The following is a 23,029-nucleotide window of genomic DNA, read 5'->3' as shown; positions in this document are numbered from 1 at the left end:
AGAATTAATTCTGTAATGCAATCATTTGCGTCCCAAGTTAAATTTCAAATATCGGCCAGTTTGTCCCAAAGTTCTTGACATAAAATTTATCGCCCACTTCATCTCTGACGTCATCTCACAAATGCCAGTCAAAGTGGTGTGCATCATCCATGCTATATCTGCTACAACAAGCAAATAAAATGCTTTTAAATCAGATTTAATTGCTGGATGTTCAAGAATGTAGGGTAGAGTTTCAATCCCTGTTTCATCCTGATTCCAAAATGTATATGTCTCTATAGAGGCGCAGGAGTGTCTGTGTGGTAAGTAGCTTGCTAACCAACCACATGGTTCCGGGTTCAGTCCCACTGCGTGGCATCTTAGGCAAGTGTCTTCTGCTATAGCCCCGGGCCGACCAATGCCTTGTGAGTGGATTTGGTTGATGGAAACTGAAAGAAGCCTGTCGTATATATGTATATATATATATATATATATATATATATATATATATATATATATGTGTGTGTGTGTGTGTTGTGTGTGTGTGTGTGGTGTGTGTGTGTGTGTATGTGTTTGTTTGTGTTTGTCCCCCTAGCATTGCTTGACAACCGATGCTGGTGTGTTTACATCCCCGTCACTTAGCGGTTCGGCAAAAGAGAACAATAGAATAAGTACTGGGCTTACAAAGAATAAGTCCTGGGGTCGATTTGCTCGACTAAAGGCGGTGCTCCAGCATGGCCACAGTCAAAGGACTGAAACAAGTAAAAGAGTAAAAGAGAGTAGAGCAAATGTGGACTGAGACACAGGGCTCCCAAAAAACAGAATTTTGCCTTTATCATAATAGAAGATCATCACATGGATACTGACAGGGTTATAGTTAAAGATATATTAATTTGCTTAACCTGCAGTAAAGAGCAACTATTCATCCCTCTATACCATTGTGTATGTGTGAGTTTGAGTGTGTGTGCATGTGTGTTTGCTCTGTATGTGTGTGTACGTGTGTGTGTGAGTGAATGTGTGGTAACAAAAAATGAATGGATAGTTCAAAACATCATGATACACATCTCAGCTGTGTGATTATGTATTATCAATGTAAAAGTACACTAAATAACATTCCGTAATTTCATATTCTGACATAACCACGACATTTCATCTAGTAATATTGGGTAAAATGCAGGCAAATCTGTGAGGATAAACATATTTATCTCCAAAGACTGATTGCATTTCACTGAATGGCTACTGAATATCACCTGATGAAATGGGATTGTTATGTGACAATGCAGAATTATGTAATGTTATAGAAAATACTTTGCATTCATAATAAATAACCATGCTATTGAAATGCATGTCATGATATGTTGAGCTTTCCATTCACTTTTTTACCCAAAGTGATTCGTTTTGCAAAATGTATCAATTATGTTATTGGTACATACTTGGATTTACAGAGTACAAAAGACTAGTAGACAACTGTGCGACTGTGTGTGCAGACCACTAGACTCACCAGTTTAAATGTTGTTCTATTTAAAATCAAGAAATATATTTACTACAGTAATGGAATCTTGAATATATGTTTTCCTTTTGTTTTACAGAAACAATTTGCCTTAGAATCCAGAGATGATAGTCTGGATCCTGATAAGGTAATTATTACAGATATATTAAATTGCTTGTCCTGGACTGAAAAGCAACTATTCAACCATCTATGTCATTGTCTGTGTGTGTGTATGTGTGTGTGCATGTGTGTGAGGTGAAGAAACCTGAATGTATTGGTCAAAACATCATTATACACACCTCAACAATGTAATTATTTTTCCTATCAATGTGAAGTATACATTATGTAAATTCACATCATCATCATCATCATCATCATCATTTAGCGTCCGTTTTCCATGCTAATCCCGGCATAATCACAACATATCTTCCGCTGATACAGGGTAAAATGTAAGCAAATCTATGAAAATAAAGATCTCTACTCTAAAGTTTGATTGTGTTTCAATGCGTAATTGCTGAGTATCACCTAATGAAATGGTATGGTTATGTCACAAAACAGTATTATATAATGTTACATAATGTAGACAACGAAAAATTAATGGATAGCTCAAAACATCATGAAACACATACTCAAACGTGTGATTATGTATTATCAATATAAAATATACTGCATAACATTCCGTAATTTCGTATTCTGGCATAACCACAACATATCATCCAGTAATATTAGGTAAAATGCAGGCAAATCTATAAGGATAAATATCTTTATCACCATAGATTGATTGTATTTCATGAAATGGCTACTGAATATCACCTGATAAAATGGGATTATTATGTGACAATGCAGAATTATGTAATGTTATATAACATTCTTTGTATTTTTAATAAATAACCATGCTATTGAAATGCATGTCATGATATGTTGAGCTTTGCAATATGTACCAATTACGCCATTGATACATACATGGATTTACAGGATGCTTAAAACAAGTTGACAGGTCTCTGACTCCGTATGGATCAATGCATTAAGCAATTTAAATGTTGTACAATTTAAAATCATAAATGGAATCATGAACATATACATTTTCCTTTCGTTTTACAGAGAAAATTTGCCTTTAGCGTCAAAGATGATGCCGTGGACATTGAAAAGGTAATTATTACAGATATATTAAGTTACTTGTCCAGGATTGAAAAGCAACTGTTCAACCATTTATACCATTGTGTGTGTGTGTGTGTGTGTGTGTGTGTGTGTGTGTGTATTAGTGTGTGTATCAAAGAAAATTAAATGGATCGTTCAAAACATCATTGCACACATCTTGATAGTGTGATTCTTTATTATCAGTGCAAAGTACACTATATAACATTATCAGATTTCATAGTCTGGCATAACCACGACATTTTCTCAGGTAATACTGAGTAAACTTCAGGCATATCTATGAGGATAAAGGTCTTCATCCCCAACGATTGATCGGATTTCAAAGCATGATGGCTGAATATCAATTGATGAAATAGTATGGTTATGTGACAGTGCAGAGTTATGTAGTGTACTTTGCATTCATTATAAATAATCCTGCTATTGCAATGCATGTGGTGATATGTTGAGCTTTCCATTCTTTGGATCTTTTCGGTTTGAACGGCAGTTTTTTAAAATAATTTCCACGTAACTAAGCACTTTTAAACTTCGTATACTGGTAGAATGTGTTTATAAAACATCTTTTTTCTTGGCTTTATTGAGAAAATTCTATAGTTTGTAAGATATTTGTTGTTGCTTTTTCTTCAATTTCTGTAATTTCAACCAATCAATGACGTCTATTGAGGTGAAAACATTCTGTGCCGTATGAATATGTCCCTCATTTAAGAAACAGATTGGGTTTATTTACATTTGTGAAGAAAAAAAGATACCCTAACCCTAAGACAGATTGAAATGCAATAGATCGATACTAGGGTCATAATTATGGGTGACAATTTCATATGACACTGCTAGAAAAAACTACCGTTCAAACCGAAAAGATCCCATTCTTTTTCTGTATACAAAATGATGCACTTTGCCAGATGTACCAGTTATGCCATTGATACATGCATGAATTTACAGAATGCCTAAGACCAGTAGACAATTGTTTAACTGTGTATGGACTCCACACTCATCAGTTTAAATGTTGTACTATTTAAAATCAAAAAATATATTTACTACATTAATGGAATTATAAATATATATGCTTTCATTTTATTATATAGAAAAAATCTGCTTTAAGTTCTAAAGATGACCAAAAGGATGCTGACAAGGTAATTATAAGATTAGCTGGCCCCGTACTGTCAAAAATGATGGCTAATTGTAGTATTTTATATATAAATAATGTACAAAATAATTACAGACAGAAACACTTACATACTTCCCATGTACATGCACGCACATACACACATATGCACACACAGAGTTGAAATGCTATTTGGCTTTTGTTTTCAGCATTGAATATTCACCATCCCGCTTCCATTGCACACACACACACATGCACACATGCACGCACACGCACGCACACACACACACACACACACACACGCACACACACACACACACACACACAAACAAACAAACATTCACATGACTCCCTTTTACATACATACACATATACTCACGCAGAGTTGAAACGCTGTTTGATTTTTTTGCATGTGTGTGTGTGTGTGTGTGATAAAAATGAATGAATAGCTCAAAACATCATTACAGACATCTCAACTGTGTGATTATGTATTATAAATGCAAAGTGCATTACTCAACACTATGTAATTTCACATTGTCGCAAAACCACTGTTTCCTCGGGTGATACTGTGTAAACTGGATAAAGATTTTTATTCTCAAAAAAATGTTTGCATTTCAATGAGTGATTGCTGAATATTACCTGATGAAATGGTATGGCTCTGTGACAATGCAGAATTATGTAATGTTATATTATGTCCTTTGCATTCATCAGAAATAACCATGCTATTGAGGTACATTTGATATGTTCAGCTCCCCAATCTTTTACACTGTACACAATGATCCACTTTGAAATATGTACTAATTATGCCTTTGATACATATATGGATTTACAGAATGCCTAAGACCAGTAGACAACTGTCTGACTCTGTGGGGACTCTTCACTGACCAGCTTAAATGTAATATCTAAAATCAAGATATATATTTGCTACATTAGTGGAATCATGTTAGTATATAAATATGGATATATATACTTTCCTTTGTTTTACAGAAAAAATCTGCCGGAGCACAACTGAGTAAGGTAATTATTAAAGATATATTAATTTGCTCATCCTGGATTGAAAAGCAACTATTCAACCATTTATGCCACTGAGCTTGTGTGTGTGTATGTGTGTGTGTGTGTAGTAAAAAAATTAAGGGATAGCTCAAAACATTATTACACGCGTCTCAACAGTGTGATTATTTATTGTCAATATAAAGTAGATTACATAATATTGCATAATTCCACATTGTTGCATAAGCACAAAGCTTCCTTGGGTGAAGCTGAGTAAAAAGATTTTTATTCTCCAAGATTGACTGTATTTCAATGAGTGATTGCTGAATATCACCTGATTAACTGTCTAACTGTATAAACCACTACATAGGCGCAGGAGTGGCTGTGTGGTAAGTAGCTTGCTAACCAACCACATGGTTCTGGGTTCAGTCCCACTGCGTGGCATCTTGAGCAAGTGTCTTCTGCTATAGCTTCGGGCCGACCAAAGCCTTGTGAGTGGATTTGGTAGACGGAAACTGAAAGAAGCCTGTCGTATATATGTATATATATGTATGTGTGTGTGTATGTTTGTGTGTCTGTGTTTGTCCCTCTAGCATTGCTGGTGTGTTTACGTCCCCGTCACTTAGCGGTTCAGCAAAACAGACTGATAGAATAAGTACTGGGCTTACAATGAATAAGTCCCGGGGTCGATCTGCTCGACTAAAGGCGGTGCTCCAGCATGGCCGCAGTCAAATGACTGAAACAAGTAAAAGAGTAAAAGAGTATAGTACAATTTAAACGTTGCACTATTTAAAATCAAGAAATATATTTGCTATATTAATGGAATCGTAAATATATGCGCTTTCATTTTATTTTACAGAAAAAACCTGGCAGGAAAGCTAAAGATGTCTTCAAGGATGCTCAAAAGGTAATTATTAAAGATGTTTTAATTTGTCTTGAACTGAAAAGCACTATTCAATCTCCTATACCATTGTGTAAGTGTATGTGCGTGTTTGTGCATATTTGTGTATGTGTGCATGCACATGTGTGCATGTGTATGGTAAAGAAGACTGAATGAATGGTTCAAAACATCATTACACACATCTTAACATTGTGAATCTTTATTGCCAGTGCAAAGTACATTACATAACATTATATAATTGCACATTGTTGCATAGCCAAAACATCTCCTCAGGTGATACTGTGTAAAATACAGTCAAATCTATGAGGATAAAGATCTTTATACCCATAGATTGATTATCTTTCATGGAATGGTTGTTAAATATCATCTGATGAAATGGTATGGCTCTGTGACAATGCAAAATTATATAATGTTATATAATATACTTTGCATTTGTAATAAATAACATTCTATTGAAATGCAAATGGTGATATGTTGAGCTTTCCATTCTGTTTTTTTATACAAAACGATGCACAGTGCAATATGTACCAATTATGTCATTGATACATACAAGGAATTACGAAATGTCTGAGACCAGTAGACAACTGTCTGACAGTGTATAAACCACTATATGGAACAATTTAAACATATTATTTAAAATCAAGAAATATATTTTGCTATATTAATGGAATCGTAAATATATATGCTTTCATTTTATTTTACAGAAAAAATCTGCCACAAGTTCAAAAGATGACAGCAAGGATTCTGAAAGGGTAATTATTAAAGATGTTTTAATTTGTCTTGAACTGAAAAGCACTATCCAACCTCCTATACCATTGTGTAAGTGTATGTGTGAGTGTGTGTGTGTGTGTGTGTGTGTGTGTGTGTGTGTGTGTGTGTGTGTGCATGTGGGTGTGTGTATGTGTGTGTGTGTGGTAAAGAAAACTGAATGGATAGTTCACACATGTTAACATTATAATTCTTAATTATCAGTGCAAAGTACATTACATAACATTACGTAATTGAACATTGTTGCAAAGCCAGAACATTTACTCAGGTGATACTGTGTAAAACGCAGTCAAATCTATGAGCATAAAGATCTTTATTCCTATAGATTGTGTTTCATGTAATGGTTGTTGAATATCATCTGATGAAACAGTAGGGTTCTAAGACAATGCAGAATTATATGATGTTGAATAATATATTTTGCATTCGTAATAAATAACCATGCTATTGAAATGCATGTGAGAATATATATTTTTAAGCAAAATGATGCACTTCGCAATATGTATCAATTATGGTATTGTAGCATACGTGGGTTTCCAGAATGCCTAAGACCAGCAGACAACTCTCTGGCTTTGCATGGAGCACTACACTCACTAATTTAAATGTACTTTTTAAAATCAAGAAATATATTTACTATACCATTAGAATCATATATATATATATATATATATATATATATATATATATAATATATATATCATCATCATCATCATCATCATCATCGTTTAACGTCCGCTTTCCATGCTAGCATGGGTTGGACGGTTCAACTGGGGTCTGGCAAGCCCGAGGGCTGCACCAGGCCAGTCAGATCTGGCAGTGTTTCTACAGCTGGATGCCCTTCCTAACGCCAACCACTCCGAGAGTGTAGTGGGTGATTTTATGTGCCACCGACACAGGTGCCAGACGAGGCTGGCAGACGGCCACACTCGGATGGTGTTTTTTATGTGCCACCGACACAGGTGCCAGACGAGGCTGGCAGACGGCCACGCTCGGATGGTGTTTTCTTATGTGCCACCGACACAGGTGCCAGACGAGGCTGGCGAACGGCCACACTCGGATGGTGTTTGTTACATATATATATGTATGTATGTATGTATGTATATATATGTGTGTGTATATATATATATGCTTTCATTTAGTTTACCGAGAAAATCAGCCATTATGACCTCGTGGATGCTGACAAAGTAATTATTTAAGAGATATAAATTTGTTTGTCCTGAATTGAAATGCAATTATTCAACTATTAATATCATTATGTGTGTGTGTGTGTGTGTCTGTTTTGTGTTGTGTGTGTGTATGTGTGTGTGTGTGTGTTGTAAAGAATATTTAATGGAGAGCTCAGACATCTTAATAGTGCAATTATCTACTACCAGTGCAATGTGCATAATTTTGCATTGTTGCATAACCACAAAATTTCCTTAGGCTATACTGGGTAAGACAAAGTCGAATCTATGAGTATAAAGATCTTTTTCTCCAAAGACTGATTGTATTTCACAGAATGGTTGCTGAAGGTTACCTGATGAAACAGGATTGTTATGTGACGATGCAGAATTATGTAATGTTATTTAATGTACTTTGCATTCGTCATAAATAACCATGCTATTGAAATGCATGTGGTGATATGCTGAGCTTTCCATTCTCTTTTTTATACAAAATGATGCACTTTGCAATATGTACCAATTATGCCATTGATACATACATGGATTTACAGGATGCCTAAGACTAGTAGGCAACTGTCTGACTTTGTATAGAGTCTTCACTGAACAATTGTGCTGTTTAGAATCAAGAAATATATTTACCTTTTTAATAGTAACATAAATATATATGCTTTCCTTTTGCTTTACAGAGTAAATCTGCTGCAAGTCCTAGGGGAGCACGTGCTGGCAGGGTAATTATTAAAGCTATATTAATTTGCTTGTCCTGGATTTAAAGCAACTATTTAACAATCTGTACCATTGTTTTGTGTGTGAGTGTGTGCGCGCACGTGCATGCACGCACGTCATCATTGTCACCATCATTTAACCTCCATCTACCATGCTAGCATTGGTTGGACGGTTTGACAGGAGCCGGCCAGGTAGAAGACAACACCAAGCTACTGTGTTTGTTTTGGCGTGGTTTTTACTGCTGGTTGCCCTTCCTAGCAGCAGCCACCCTGTAGAGAAGACTGAGTACTTTTTATGTGGCACCAGCACATGTGAAGTCAGTTTTGACATTGGTTTTACAGCTGGATGCTCTTTCAAATGCGAACCACTTCACAGTGTAGACTGGCTGCTCTTTATGTGGCACCAGCACCAGCACCAGCAGGGTCACTAAGTAACTTGCAAGTCAAGGAATTTTGAGATGAGTGGAAACGTTAGAGGAGGTGATCTTGCATCAGCTGATGAAAGATTAGAATGTAACAGAGAGATAGAAAGGCAGAAACAGGTGTCTGCTATAGAGTGAATACATGGTTACTAGGCCAAGAGAGAGAGAGAGAAAGAGAGAGGGGGAAGAGAAGGAAAAGGAAAGTGGGGGTACAAGAATGAGAACAGAAACGTGTGTTGCTGTAAAGGAAAGACTTAGTTACTTTGCCAGAGGGGAGTGCAGGAGAAGACAGAGAAAGCAATCAAGAATGAGGGATGGAACAGGTGTGCTGCTGTAGAGGAGATATATAGTTATCCAACCAGAGGGAAGAGCAAGGGAAAGAGAAATAGGGAGTGGGTGACAGCAAAAGTGCAACAGAGAGCAGCAGAGAGGTAGTGGTGAAGTGCCAGGATATGTACACAAGCAATGGAATTCAGTGCATAGATGGGATGACAAAGTAAGGAAGAGAGATAAATGGGAGCAAGTGCCAGGACATGCATTCAAGGTACAGGGACATAACATATGTGGCCAGGTATTGCCAAGAAGGTGTGAGTAGGGAATAGGGTGGGGAATGCAGTGGCTGGTGGGAACCTGGAAATAAAGAGAAAGATGGGGAAAGTAGCGATACTATGAGCAGGGCACTGAAGGCAAGGATGGGGAGTGGAAGAAAATCATAGTGTATGAAGAGGAACTATGAGAAATAAAAGTGATGCAGTTTAGGAGATGAGATGTAGTTTGGATTCTAGGGGTAGGGTACATGGAAATTTTGTTGTTATCTGTGGGTGGGACATAATGCTTCTAGCACTGAGTTACACTGTGTATAAAAGAAAATTGAATGAATAGCTCAAAACATCATTACACACATCTCAACAGTGTGATTATTTATTATCGGTGCGAAGTACATTACTTAATGTTACATAATTTCTCTTTGTTGCTGAATGATCCCATTTCATCAGGTGATACTGGGTAAACTGTAGTCAAATCTATATGGATAAAGACCTTAATCCCCAGAGATTGATTGTATTTCATGGAATGGTGGCTGAATATCAGCTTCTTAAATGGGGTTGTTATGTGACAATGCAGAATTATGAATTATTATATAATGTACTTTATATTTGTCATAAAGAAACATGCTATCGAGATACATGTGATATGCTGAGCTTCCCATTCTTTTTTATTTAGAAAATTATGCATTTTGCAATATGTACCAATTATACCATTAATACATATATGGAGTTACAGAATGCCTAAGACCAGTAGACAACTGTCTGACTGTATATGGACTCTACACTTATCAATTTAAATGTTGTAGTATCTAAAATCAAAAAATATATCTACTACGTTAAAGAAATCATAAAATTTATTTATATATTTCATTTTATTTTACAGGGAACATCTTCTATGACTCCAAAAGATGATGACAAGGATACTGAAAAGGTAATTATTTAAGATAGCTATTCAACCATTAGAGTGTTATGTTATCCGAGTGGATACCGTATTAGCTCTCCGTCAAGTTCTAGTAAACGGCTAATCACAACCATCAGTATCTAGTGTCTTTGTCAATATTTAGTTGTTAGTGTAACATGGCGTCACTACATTAGTCACTCTGTGAATCCTTCTGACGGTTAATTTCATGTACTCTTCACTGAATGGTAAAAATTCTCTGTAGTAATATATTAATATTAATAAGAATAAAACGTATGGGGACTTGTAATTTATACTTATATACAACATATTATAATGACGTACACGTGTTTCTGCTTCAGCTACTACTTACTTTTGTAAATCTAACTTTGCAATATTGTTAGTGCAGCTTCATCAGGGTTTGTTCACTTGATCATCCTTAAAGTGAACTGTTAGGATGACGAAATGGACAGACCCTGATGAAGCTGCACTCACAATATGGTATGGTTTCATTTGCAAATGAAACCTTGAGTAGCCACTGCCGCAGAAACACATGTTCATTATAATATGATGCATATAACCAAAAAAATAAATCTTGTGAGTGTACATCTCACCATGCTCTTTATTATTATTCATATATTATACACACACACACACAGAGTAAATTGTCGCCATTTTACATTTTTAATTTCGCTTGTACATGCTTTGTTTTATATTTTGTCAACTACACAGTATAGTAGGTTCAGTTGGGCACTGTCTGTTCAGTAGGTTCAGATGGGCACCATGACACAATTTACTCCAACAGAAATTTGGAAACGACATGCTCTACTGCTTGGCATTCATGCCAGAACCTCCAATACCATTTCAGAATGTTTGGGTGTCAATCTGAGGACAGTGCAAACTGAGATGTACCTGGATGGCTGTTAGAAGACCCTATGTCTGGCAACAGGACCCTACGCCATACGCTGGAGTTGAACTAGGGACAGCTGATGATAGGGGATTTTTCCTTGTGTAGTTTGTCTTGTACTCTGTTTTTTTCGTTTAGGTCCGTTTCCACGTTTGTTTTTACGTTTTCGTTTCTCGTTGAGTTCTACGTCTATTTGTGGTGTCCTGTTCTCACGTATATATATTTATATATGCATGTATATATACATGTAGTTGTAGATACGTACATATATGTATGTATGCATATATTTTATTTATTACACTATTATATATATATTATATATATATATATATATATATATATATATATATATACACGTATATATCTTGATAATACTAAAACTCTAGGGATGTTTGTGTGTAACTGAAATATCTCAGAAATAGTATATTTTATCTTAATTTTTTGTACTTATTTATTTTCATACTTACTGTTGGCAGTTCAGTACAAATTTGTGTGACATGGACTTTTATTTAAACGATTAAACACAATTTCTATTATTTCTTGACAAAAAAATAGATGGCTTCCATGACACCAACACACATACACAAATAGAAAGAATGTCATGGCTTGTCAATTAACATAAACACACGTCTGCTATCTGTGATATATATACACACACATAGTCTTCGCACTCTCTAAGAAAACAATACCGTCGACTTTTTTACATACACAATATTTTAATAATTTTAAAATATTTTTAACTGAATGTGATTTCATCATCCAGAGTATGTTAATTTTCGTAAAATTTTTTATTTATTTACTTTTGCTTTAAAGTGAAAGAGAGACAGGAAAAGAGAGAGAGAGAGAGAGAGAGAGTGAGTGTAGGGGTGTGTTGTACATACATCAATATATATGTGTATATCTTTTTTGCATGTATGTGTGCATGTGTGTGAGAGAGAGAGTGTGTGTGAGTGAGTGAGTGAACGTGTGTGTTTTCATGTATTTGTAAGTGGCACACTATCTTTCTCTCTCTCTCCTTTCTCTCTTTCCCTCTCACATGCTCACACACACACACACGCACATGGACATCCATTTCATATACACGTTCATGTATCTTTCACTTTCTCCTCTCTATCACTTTAAAATAAAAGTAACAGGTGATTTTCAGGAAAAAAAAAATTGTTAAAAAAAATCTACTCATGTAAATTGATTACTATTGTTTGGATAGTTCCAATTAAATAAATCCAGAAGTTAGGTTAAATATATATACACGCATAAGTACCATGAATTCCCATTCTACAAAACAATTTTGGGAATACTTTACCAGTCAACGCTGAGTAGTAAGTTTAGTATACATGCTTACATACATACATACATACATACATACATACATACATACATACATACATACATACATGTATATAAATATAATATATATATATATATATATATATATATATATATATATATATATATATATATATATAGTTAATCCAAACAAGAAAACACAGAAAAAAAGAGAAAAAACACAGCAACGCGAGGACGTGGAACAATTAAAGTATTATTGACGCTCAGGAAAGAAGGGAAGGAGGGTTTAACGTTTCGAGCGGAGCTCTTCGTCGGAAACAAGGAGAAGGAAAGATCCCAAGGAGGGAAGACAGAGGAGAAAATATTTGAGCTGGTGGTGCTCAAGAGATCACATATATATATATATATATGTATGTATGTGTATGTGTGCAGTAGTAGTAGTAGTAGTAGTAGTAGTAGTAGTAGTAGTAGTAGTAGTAGTAGTAGTAGTAGTAGTAGTAGTAGTAGTAGTAGGGAAAAATGAATGGATAGCTCATCTTACCATTCTTTTTTGTATACATTATACACTGTGCAATATGTACTAATTATGCCATTGATACACATGGATTTACAGAATGCCTGAGACCTGTAGGCAACTGTCTGACTGTGTGGACCACAACATTGACCAATTGAAGAATCTGGAATACTTCTTTATTCTTTCAAAGCAACCTATTAACCTAAGAGACATGGAGGTGATTTCAAGCTAATTCTTGTCTGTCTCCTGCCAAAGCTCATTCCTCCAGCGTTCTCCCCCTCACCTCGTTAAGGCTTAGCAGTCCTTTCTGTTTGTTTCACTGTCCTGATTTTTGTTACCAAATTTAACCCACCGCAAAATCCCAAATTTTATTTAATTTACTTTGTCAAAGGTGTATCTTGTCGTGAATTGCTTGAAATATGGAGTAGAAAAACAGCCAACAACTGATGAAGGGTCGTTCTTTATGTTGCTTGTCTTAATTTCCATTTGTTTCTTTTGCTGTTCGCAAAAAGTTTGTATTCCATGTTTTTGTATTTCATGTTGTTTACGTTCTATGACATCCTGTACCCATATATGCTTATGTATATACATATATATGTATGTATACATGCATATATCTATATCTACATCTATATCTATCTATCTATCTATCTATCTACCTATCTATCTATCTATCTATCTATCTATATATATATATATATATATATATATATAATATATATATATATACATATATATGCAATATTAATCTCTGTGCAAGCAGTAAACAGTAGCAGTATGGAAACGTAAAATATAATTGCCAACTAAATGTGGCGGTCCCATCGAGGGCCAGTATTTTGCATGCAGAATGAGCTTTCATCCATAGTGCATGATTATCACACACTGATAACAGGTTACTACCCAGAAACCCGGATCTGTGTGCATCATATAAGGCTAGAGATGAGAATGATTCTCTCCCCTCACAAATACAAATCAGACAGAGACAGTGTGTCATTAGCCAGCTGGAGGAGATGTGTTCCTGGGGCCTAAAAAACATCAGTAGCATCATCCTCTATGGGACCTCTACATTTAGTTGGCAATTATATTTTATAATTTTATAATTTTCGATTTCAGAGACATTAGCTGCTTTTTGACAATGGATCAGGTGTGGTTAGGTGCAGGCATGGCTAGGTACACGTATGTCTATGTGGTAAGGATTTTACTTCCCAACCACATAGTTCTAATTTCAAGCCCACTGCATGGCATCTTAGGCAAGCGTTTCTCCTATTATAACCCTGAAAACTTTCTGAGTGGATTTGGTAGACAGAAATTAAAAGAAACCCACAATGTGTGTGTGTGTGTGTGTGTGTGTGTACGTGTATGTGTGTGTGCATACGTTTGTGTGTGTGTGTCTCTCCTTGACTTGACATTGTATGATAGTTGTAATATGATTGCCATTGCCATACAAGCAGTGCTCATTTATTTCCAATATTTTACAAGAATATGTCTGACCATAGGGAAATATTATCTTGCTCAGAAACAGGTGAGGGTTGGCAACAGGAGGGAGGGCACGCTCGACCTTTATTCTCTAGAAAAACGACGACACCGTGGTGATCTCATTCTTGCTCACAACATCATAAGCGGAAAGTGTAACCTCTCGAAAGAGCTGTTCTTCACTCCTGCTCCAGAGCTCTATTTGCGACGATTTCATCTCAATTGAAGGAGAGGGGCTTTCTCCGTCCGGGTTGCGGATCCGTGGAATAAGCTGCCGGACGAGATAGTGAAGATGCCGACGACCGCTCAGTTCAAAGTCTCCCTTGACCACAAGTGGCCTGAACTCTTTACATGAACACCACCCTGTACATAACTCCATGTCCCCCTACATGGCCTTGCTTTTTGCTTTTTGAGCCAAAAGATTAACTAACTAACTAACTAAACTAACATAAGATGTCTCAATAAACTCCGTCTGATCCATAAAAGCATGAAAAAGCAGATGCTAAAATAATGACTTTGACTACTTAATTTCAGATATCAAAAACAACTTTAATTAAATGTTTTAAAGTTAATTCATATTTTCCATAATTTGTGACCATGAAATGAACTTAATATGTATATTACTATAATGAAATAACCCTCTGTTTTCGTTTTTGTTATTTTATAGGGAAAATACACATCAGATGTATCTTATGAAGATTACTCAGACTTTGACTCGGTAATTATTCTCAACATATTGATCTGATTTTCTTGAATTGGGAAAGAAATGTATACATATATATATATCATCATCATCATCATCATCATCATCATCATCGTTTAACGTCCGTTCTCCATGCTAGCATGGGTTGGACGGTTCGACCGGGGATCTGGGAAGCCAGAAGGCTGCACCAGGCTCCAGTCTTATCTGGCAATGTTTCTACAACTGGATGCCCTTCCTAACGCCAACCACTCCGTGAGTGTAGTGGGTGCCTTTTATGTGCCACCTGCACAGGTGCCAGGCGAGGCTGGCAACGGCCACGGTCGGATTGGTGTATTTTATGTGCCATATATATATATATATATATATATATATATATATACATACATATGCATGTATAATTGCAGCATGGAATTAAATAAGCCATTTTAAAAACACACAAAAACCGTTAGATTCACTTCAACATTTGAATTTAATTTGTCAATATATTTTCGTCGCTTTGAAATGTTGAAGTGAATCTAACGGTTTTTGTGTATTTTTAAATAGTTTATAAGCACCTTCCACACTGCAATTGTTTTTGTTTCGGCACACAATCTCAGATCAGGTCACTTGCTATGCAAGTACATCTCCGTAATATATATATATATATATATATATATATATATATATATATTACGCAGGAGTGGCTGTGTGGTAAGTAGCTTGCTAACCAACCACATGGTTCCGGGTTCAGTCCCACTGCGTGGCATTTTGGGCAAGTGTCTTCTGCTATAGCCTCGGGCCAACCAAAGCCTTGTGAGTGGATTTGGTAGACGGAAACTGAAAGAAGCCTGTCATATATATGTATGTATATATATATATATATATATATATATTATATATATATATATATATATGTATGTGTGTGTTTGTGTGTCTGTGTTTGTCCCCCTGGCATTGCTTGACAACTGATGCTGGTGTGTTTCTGTCCCTGTAACTTAGCGGTTCGGCAAAAGAGACCGATAGAATAAGTACTGGGCTTACAAAGAATAAGTCCCGGGGTCGATTTGCTCGACTAAAGGCAGTGCTCCAGCATGGCCGCAGTCAAATGACTGAAACAAGTAAAAAAAAATACATATCTATATGTGTGTGTGTGTGTGTGTGTGTGTGTATAAAATATGAATTGGAGATAAAACCACTATTAGGCAACTCAAACAGTGATAGACATAAACTAATACATAAATAATAAATAATACAAATATAATTAATGTAATATATAATAAATAAATTTTTTTTTCAAAAAGTATAAAAAGAATGATAAATATAATATAATAAGTAAAAACACTACGTACGTTTCATGCTATAATTAAATTCGAATTACAATTAAGTTTAAATTCAAACTAAAATTATAGTCAATCTTCATGTTAATGATAATAGTTAAATAAATAAGCAAATAGAGTTAAACAAAATTTTTTAAGAAATAAATAAAATAATAATTTTTCTTATAAAAAACTCCATTATCTAAATTAGAAACTTAAAACATTAGGATTATGTCATACAACCCATTTATTATGTTAAATATTTATTTTTAAGGTAAAAAAATAGATAGAAATATGTATTTATCTATGAAGATATAATATGGCTTAAAAAAACATAATAAACTCACGAATATCCTAAACTCAGTTATAGTCCAATATTTAATTACCAAATTTAACAAAATAATCTCTATTCATATTTTTAGATTTAAGTTCACATCTAATTATTTAAAAATGACTAAATTATTATCAACAAATATAGTAATTAAAATCTAAAATTTACTCTATCAATAAATATATAGACATATAATGAAAAATAAATAAATTAATTAGTCCATTATTACTTACATAAATATTAAATATCAATATAATATATTTATGAAATACATTAAAAAATTAAATATTAAAAATCAAATTATAAATGTATAACCTATCTTAAAAGAACCGTATAACTATTTTACAATCTATATATCTCGTTGGCTAAGTAATATCTTACAAATAAAGCACAGTTATAATCTAATAATTAAATATATATCATCAACAACTAAATAATTATAGAATCAAATTAACAATTAGTAGTTATATAATATACAATACAATACAATAAAACTTATTAAAATATCATTAAAAATCTTAGATAGAAAAGGCTTACTTAGCTTTCAAAAACCGTGTCATTAACTAAAATTTTAGAATGGAAAACGTCTTTTAAACGTTTATAAGAATACTCGTGGAAACACGTTATTAACAGAAATAGAATAAATAGATTTTTAATGATATTTTAATAAGTTTTATTGTATCATTATTTTAATTATTTCTTTAAAAATATTATTTAACTCTATTTGCTTATTTATTTTTTCTTTTGCCCTTGTTTATAAGTTGTTTATAAATTTAACCTTTAAAGGTATCTTTTAATATGCTGGCCATTCATAGAATTTTATCGAGAAATTTTATTCTATATTAGATGTAAATATATATATATATATATGTGGGGGGGGGGATGTATGTACGTATAATCATTAGGATGGGTGTGACATAATAAATCAATTTTCCCAAAGTTTTTAAAACAATGTCAAACAAAAACTGACATTTAACAGTTAACATGGATTTACAATCTCAAAAAGTACATCATGATTCTGATAAACCCTTCCAATGGATTAAGAGGCAATATTGAATGTCCATTTCATATATGAATAATCATATTTGAATTATTGTAAAAATCTGAAAGGATGAATGGTGAAGGTGACCCCAATGGCATTTGAACTGAGAAAGTAATGCCAGGCTAACTACTGCTAAGCATTTTACATGGTATCAAACAATTCTGCCAATTTGCTGCCTCTGGATGCTCCCGTCAAAGACGATGTATTAGTGTTCAGCTTTTGCCAAACGATCTACACAAATGATTGGTTTATAGTGATCAAATGAATGTGTTGTACATTATCTTATTCTCTCCATCAAATCAACATTGCCTGAACAGGTGCACGGTGTACTACACATCAGGTGTCAAAGTAATCGCATAGCAACATGGATGAAGTGTTATGCTCAAGAACACAACGCACTGCCCATTCTCGGTCACGATCATGAGTGCAACACCGTAACTACCCTTATTATTATTATTATTATTATTATTATCATTATTACTAAGAGGGCAGTGCATGCCATCAAAGTGACATTGGGGCAAAATATATGAAGCCCAGTATACCCAACATTACCTATCTGATAATAGTACACCAGGCACATGCATCACAACCATATGTGCGCAACATGGTGAACCCATATCAAAATAAACTGCTCAATACCTTGCTGGTAGGCTCAGTTAGAATTTTCTTCTGGCTCAGTAGCCCACCCCACACAGAAGGTCCTTGAATAAAGGTTGTTTAAGAATGTTGAATAAAACACCTACGCTTTCAGAGATGAATTATTCAAACTCTAAAGAAGTCCTCTCAACACATGGTTATGCTGCCTACCCCCCACTTCTTCTGTACATATTCAGAGACGCATATCGTCAGCCACCAAGGGACATGCTCAACTGGTTATGGTCAAACAACTGACAAGAAAATCTGTGGTATTGAGCAGGGTTTTTGATAACACTGCCAGTCAGTTAAGATGAGAAACCATGAGAGCCAGTGCCTGGTACTACATCAGGGCATTTATTATTATTATTATTATTATTATTATTATTATTATTATTATTATTATTATTATTATTCCTTTGTAACACAGTGTAGGTAAAAATGCACCAGAGTCTTTAGTGATCTGTCAAGTCACAAGGACCTCAGACAGATAATACTTTCCTTAAGATGTGCACTGTGCCCAATAAGGCTGCTTTTTGCAAGACATCAGTCTTGCATGGGATTTCCAGTTGCCTTAAGAAGTTATGAAGTTTCAATGGGATTGAGCCCAGCACTTCGATCACCATTGGTATCGCTTTTATATTTTTCCCTCTCGCATTCCATACAATGTTGCCATTTCCACTTTCAATTTGGAGTACTTGGTGATTTTTTCAACCTCTTTACTCACAACGTTCACATCATTTGGTACGGCATTTAGTACAGTGGTTCTCAACCTGTGATCCACAGACCCCCTAGTGGTCCACAAAGATAGTACTGGGGGTCCATGAACATGTTAAGCTGACAGACCTTTCAATATCCTGGGGTCCATAAGAAAACTCATTTGGTAGTGAAAAGTTGGAACCACTGATTTAGCAGAAAGGTTTATTATTATTGAGAGGGTGTATAGCCTATTGGTTTGGGCGTTGCACTCACAATCACTAGATTGTGATTTCAACTCCTAGACCAGGTGGTGCATTGTATTCTTAAGCATCATGTTGTTCTGCGATCACTTCAACACTTGATGCATGGGACACAGTGCACCTGTTCAGACAATGTCAATTTGATGGAGAAGGTGAGCTAATGTGTGGCACGAGCATTTGATCACTATAAACAAATAATTTGTGCAGCTCGTTCGACAAAAGCTGAACTTTCATACGTCATCTTTACCAGGAGAGTAATTATTATTATTATTATCATTATTATTATCATCATCATCATCATCATCATCATCATTATCATTATTGTTATTATTATTATTATTATTATTATTATTATTATTATTATTATTATTATTATTGAGTGACAGATCAGTGCATGCCATCAAAGTGACACTGGGGTAAAGTATACGAAGCCCAGTATACCCATCATGATTACCCATCTGATAAGGGTACACCAGGCACATGTATCATAACCATATGTGTGCGAAATGGTGATCTCATATCAAGATAAACAGTGCATGACCTTGCAGGTGGGGCCCAATTAGAATTTTCTTCAGGTCGAGAAACCCATTCCACTCAAAAGGTCCCTGAATAAGGGTTGTTTAAGGATGTTTCCAGAGGTAAATTATTCAAACCCCAAAAAATCCCTCTCAAATCATGGCTATGATGCTCCTCCACTACTTCTACTTATGATCAGAGCTGCACATATCGTCAGCCACTAAGGGACATGCTCAACTGGTTAAGGTCAAACAAGTGAGAAGCAAATCTGTGGTATTGAGCAGAATATTTGCTGTAGCCCATCTTTTATACCAAGACAAAACAATGTACATGATAACACTTCCAATCAGTTAAGATCAGAAGCTGATAATTATTATTATTATTATTATTATTATTATTATTATTGTTGTTGTTGTTGTTGTTGTTGTATTTAGAAATGTTCATTTTGCCAGTTTAGCCAATAAAAACACACGCATTATATATTTGGTTTTACTTTGCTTCAGCGTTATTGATTTTTTACATTAATCTTAATCTTATTTCGGCCAGAGTTCTTTCGTCACACTCCTGTGACTGGATCAGTGGTCCTTTGCTTTCTTCTTTCTTATTTGTGTGTCTCTCCTTACTAACGGTCAGCCATTTTGTACTTTGTATTCCTATTGCATGTCTTCATTTGCGCATGCGTATACCTCTATGTGTGTCTATGTTTAGTTAGTGTGTGGGGAGGGGAAGTGCCTGTAATATTTGTATCTCCTGTTTATATACGTTCGTGTAATTTGTTTTTGTTTATTTTTATTTTATTCATGTTTTTACACCTACTTATTATTATTATTTATTATTATTATTATTATTATTATTAATATTTTTTTTAATGTATATAGTTATTTACTTCCATTTGTTTATTTATCTGTGTATTTTATTATGTTTTTAGTTTTGTTTATATTGTCACCAGTTTATGGGGATCTTCTGTCATATGCTGTGGTGTGTGCTAGTGTTCCATTCCAGTTTCCTATTCAGGCTAGGTTTATCTTCTATTTTGTGTGTAGCTTCCATAATTTGTCTGATTGTTGCGTCTGTTCTATGTGTGGACAAGATTTTAACTTCTATGTTGTTGAGTGAACCCCCGTGTTCCTGCTCAGCGTGTTGGTACAGAACCGATGAACTCTTTTCTTCCTTAAGTTCTCTCCAATGTTCATTTACCCACTCTCCAATGCTCCGTGCCATTTCCCCTACATATGTCGTTGTCTTGTTACTGCATCATCCCTCTATACATCTTATACTATAGACTAAATAATATTAATTATAATAATAATAATAATAATAATAATAATAATAATAATAAGTAGGTGTAAACACATGAACAAAACAAAAATAAACAAAAACAAATTACACGAACGTAAATAAACAGTAGATACAAATATTACAGGCACTTCCCCCCCCCCACACTAACTAAACATAGACACACATAGAGGTATACGCATGCGCAAATGAAGACACATGGAATAGGAATACAAAATACAAAATGCTGACCGTTAGTAAGAAGAGACACACAAATAAGAAAGAAGAAAGCAGGGACCACTGATGAGGTCACAGAAGTGTGACGAAAGAACTCTGGCCAAAATAAGATTAAGATTAATGTTAAAAATCAATAACGCTGAAGCAAAGTAACACCAAATATATAGTGCGTGTGTTTCTTTGGCTAAACTGGCAAAATGACCATTCCTAAATACAACAATATGTTTCAACACACGATTTCACATCAAAAATCTTGCAAAACAAATATATAAACGTAACAATTATTATCATTATTATTATTATTATTATTATTATTATTATTCTATGTTTGACTTTTGCTTTATGTCTGTACAAGTTGGCTCCAAGTCTCACCCAGAGACATCAAGAGACAACAGGTTGGAAGTTCTGTGCCATATATTTGGGGGGGGGGGGTGTTGTACTTGTGAATGTCTAATACATAAAAATAAAAAATTAAAAAATTAAAAAAAAATTTTTTTTAAATAATAAAAAATTATTATCATTATTATTATTATCATTATTATTATTATTATTATTATTATTGTTGTTGTTATTACTGTTATTTTTATATGCTCATTACTTATCAAATCTAATAGAATTTTCTATTTTTATTTTATTTTATTTTATAGATGAGAAGTTCAACAAGTTCAGAAATGGTAGAGTCAGAGATTGTATATATTTTGCATATATTGATCTTGTTATTGGAAAGCAACTATACATATATTTATGATCTATCATATATACAAATATATAAGATATATAAGATCTATCAAATGTATATATATATATATATATATATATATATATAAGATCTATATACGAAACCAGTTATTTCTCCAAAATCTATGTTACTATATGCAAAATTTGTTAACATTTTTCTAACATAACAATTTTAATATATTCTTTAATCATATAATGCAAGCCTTCTGTAGTTTTATCACTCTTTTTTGTCTTTTATACATCCAACCACTTGCTTTCACATACTAACTCTCTCACCTATATATATATATATATATAAAACAAAGTTTTGGCCAGCTAAGCCATCATCAGAGTGTAATGCATGAGAGTTAGTCTTGCTTTTATATAGTCTGTGTTGAGTTAAAATATTCCATGGGCGTGTGGGATTCAGTTGGGTGGTAATTAGATTTTTATGATTGTTGTAGTGGAGAGGTGTTTTGAAGAAATTTTAATTGATTAAATTTGGGGCTATGTTATTCTTTAGACTTTGTTCATGTATGTAGAACTTTGTAAACAAGCCTCTAGGTGTTTCTCTTTTGTTAGGCAAGCACAAGGTGTGACAGTATTTTTGTTGCTTTTGGTATTATTGGTCAAAGATACAAAGTCTAGTATTTAGTAATTGGGCGTGTTTACTTTTTTTTCACAAAAGAATGTAGGTAGGTAGTGAATTTAGGCTTGTCCTTTATATATTTGTTTTGTGGTTTACATGAGTATTCTTCTTTACACTGGAAGAAGTGGGAAACAAGAGTGGTTGTATGTACCACAAAACCATGTGAGAGATTTCCTTAAGGAAAATATTACAGTACTGTGTGTTGTAACATATCTTGATTTCAAATTTTGCCTTATAAACATTACTTAACAACTTGGATGTTTTGTAAAAGCAAATCATTTTAAATTATGATTCACACATGCATGCTCACATGTGAACACACACACACACACACACACACACACACACACACACACAAACATACATTTG

The 23,029-nt window shown here is 34.3% G+C and overlaps 1 protein-coding gene across 1 annotated transcript in view; it reads left to right on the top strand.

Moving 5' to 3' along the window:
- The window catches only part of LOC118762221, a 162,601-nt gene that overhangs the window by 43,172 nt on the left and 96,400 nt on the right, over nt 1-23,029 (top strand). Inside the window, exons 14-23 of the mRNA XM_036500766.1 lie at nt 1,566-1,613; nt 2,567-2,614; nt 3,700-3,747; nt 4,707-4,736; nt 5,569-5,616; nt 6,315-6,362; nt 8,222-8,263; nt 10,108-10,155; nt 14,971-15,021; nt 21,942-21,968. Coding sequence (XP_036356659.1) covers nt 1,566-1,613; nt 2,567-2,614; nt 3,700-3,747; nt 4,707-4,736; nt 5,569-5,616; nt 6,315-6,362; nt 8,222-8,263; nt 10,108-10,155; nt 14,971-15,021; nt 21,942-21,968 — 438 coding nt within the window. The remainder of the gene's footprint in view (nt 1-1,565; nt 1,614-2,566; nt 2,615-3,699; nt 3,748-4,706; nt 4,737-5,568; nt 5,617-6,314; nt 6,363-8,221; nt 8,264-10,107; nt 10,156-14,970; nt 15,022-21,941; nt 21,969-23,029) is intronic.

Source organism: Octopus sinensis, linkage group LG2, assembly GCF_006345805.1.
Source record: "Octopus sinensis linkage group LG2, ASM634580v1, whole genome shotgun sequence".
In the NCBI taxonomy this organism is placed as follows: domain Eukaryota; kingdom Metazoa; phylum Mollusca; class Cephalopoda; order Octopoda; family Octopodidae; genus Octopus; species Octopus sinensis.
Note: the sequence above shows the minus strand (reverse complement) of the source record. Positions and strands in the feature narration are given on the sequence as shown.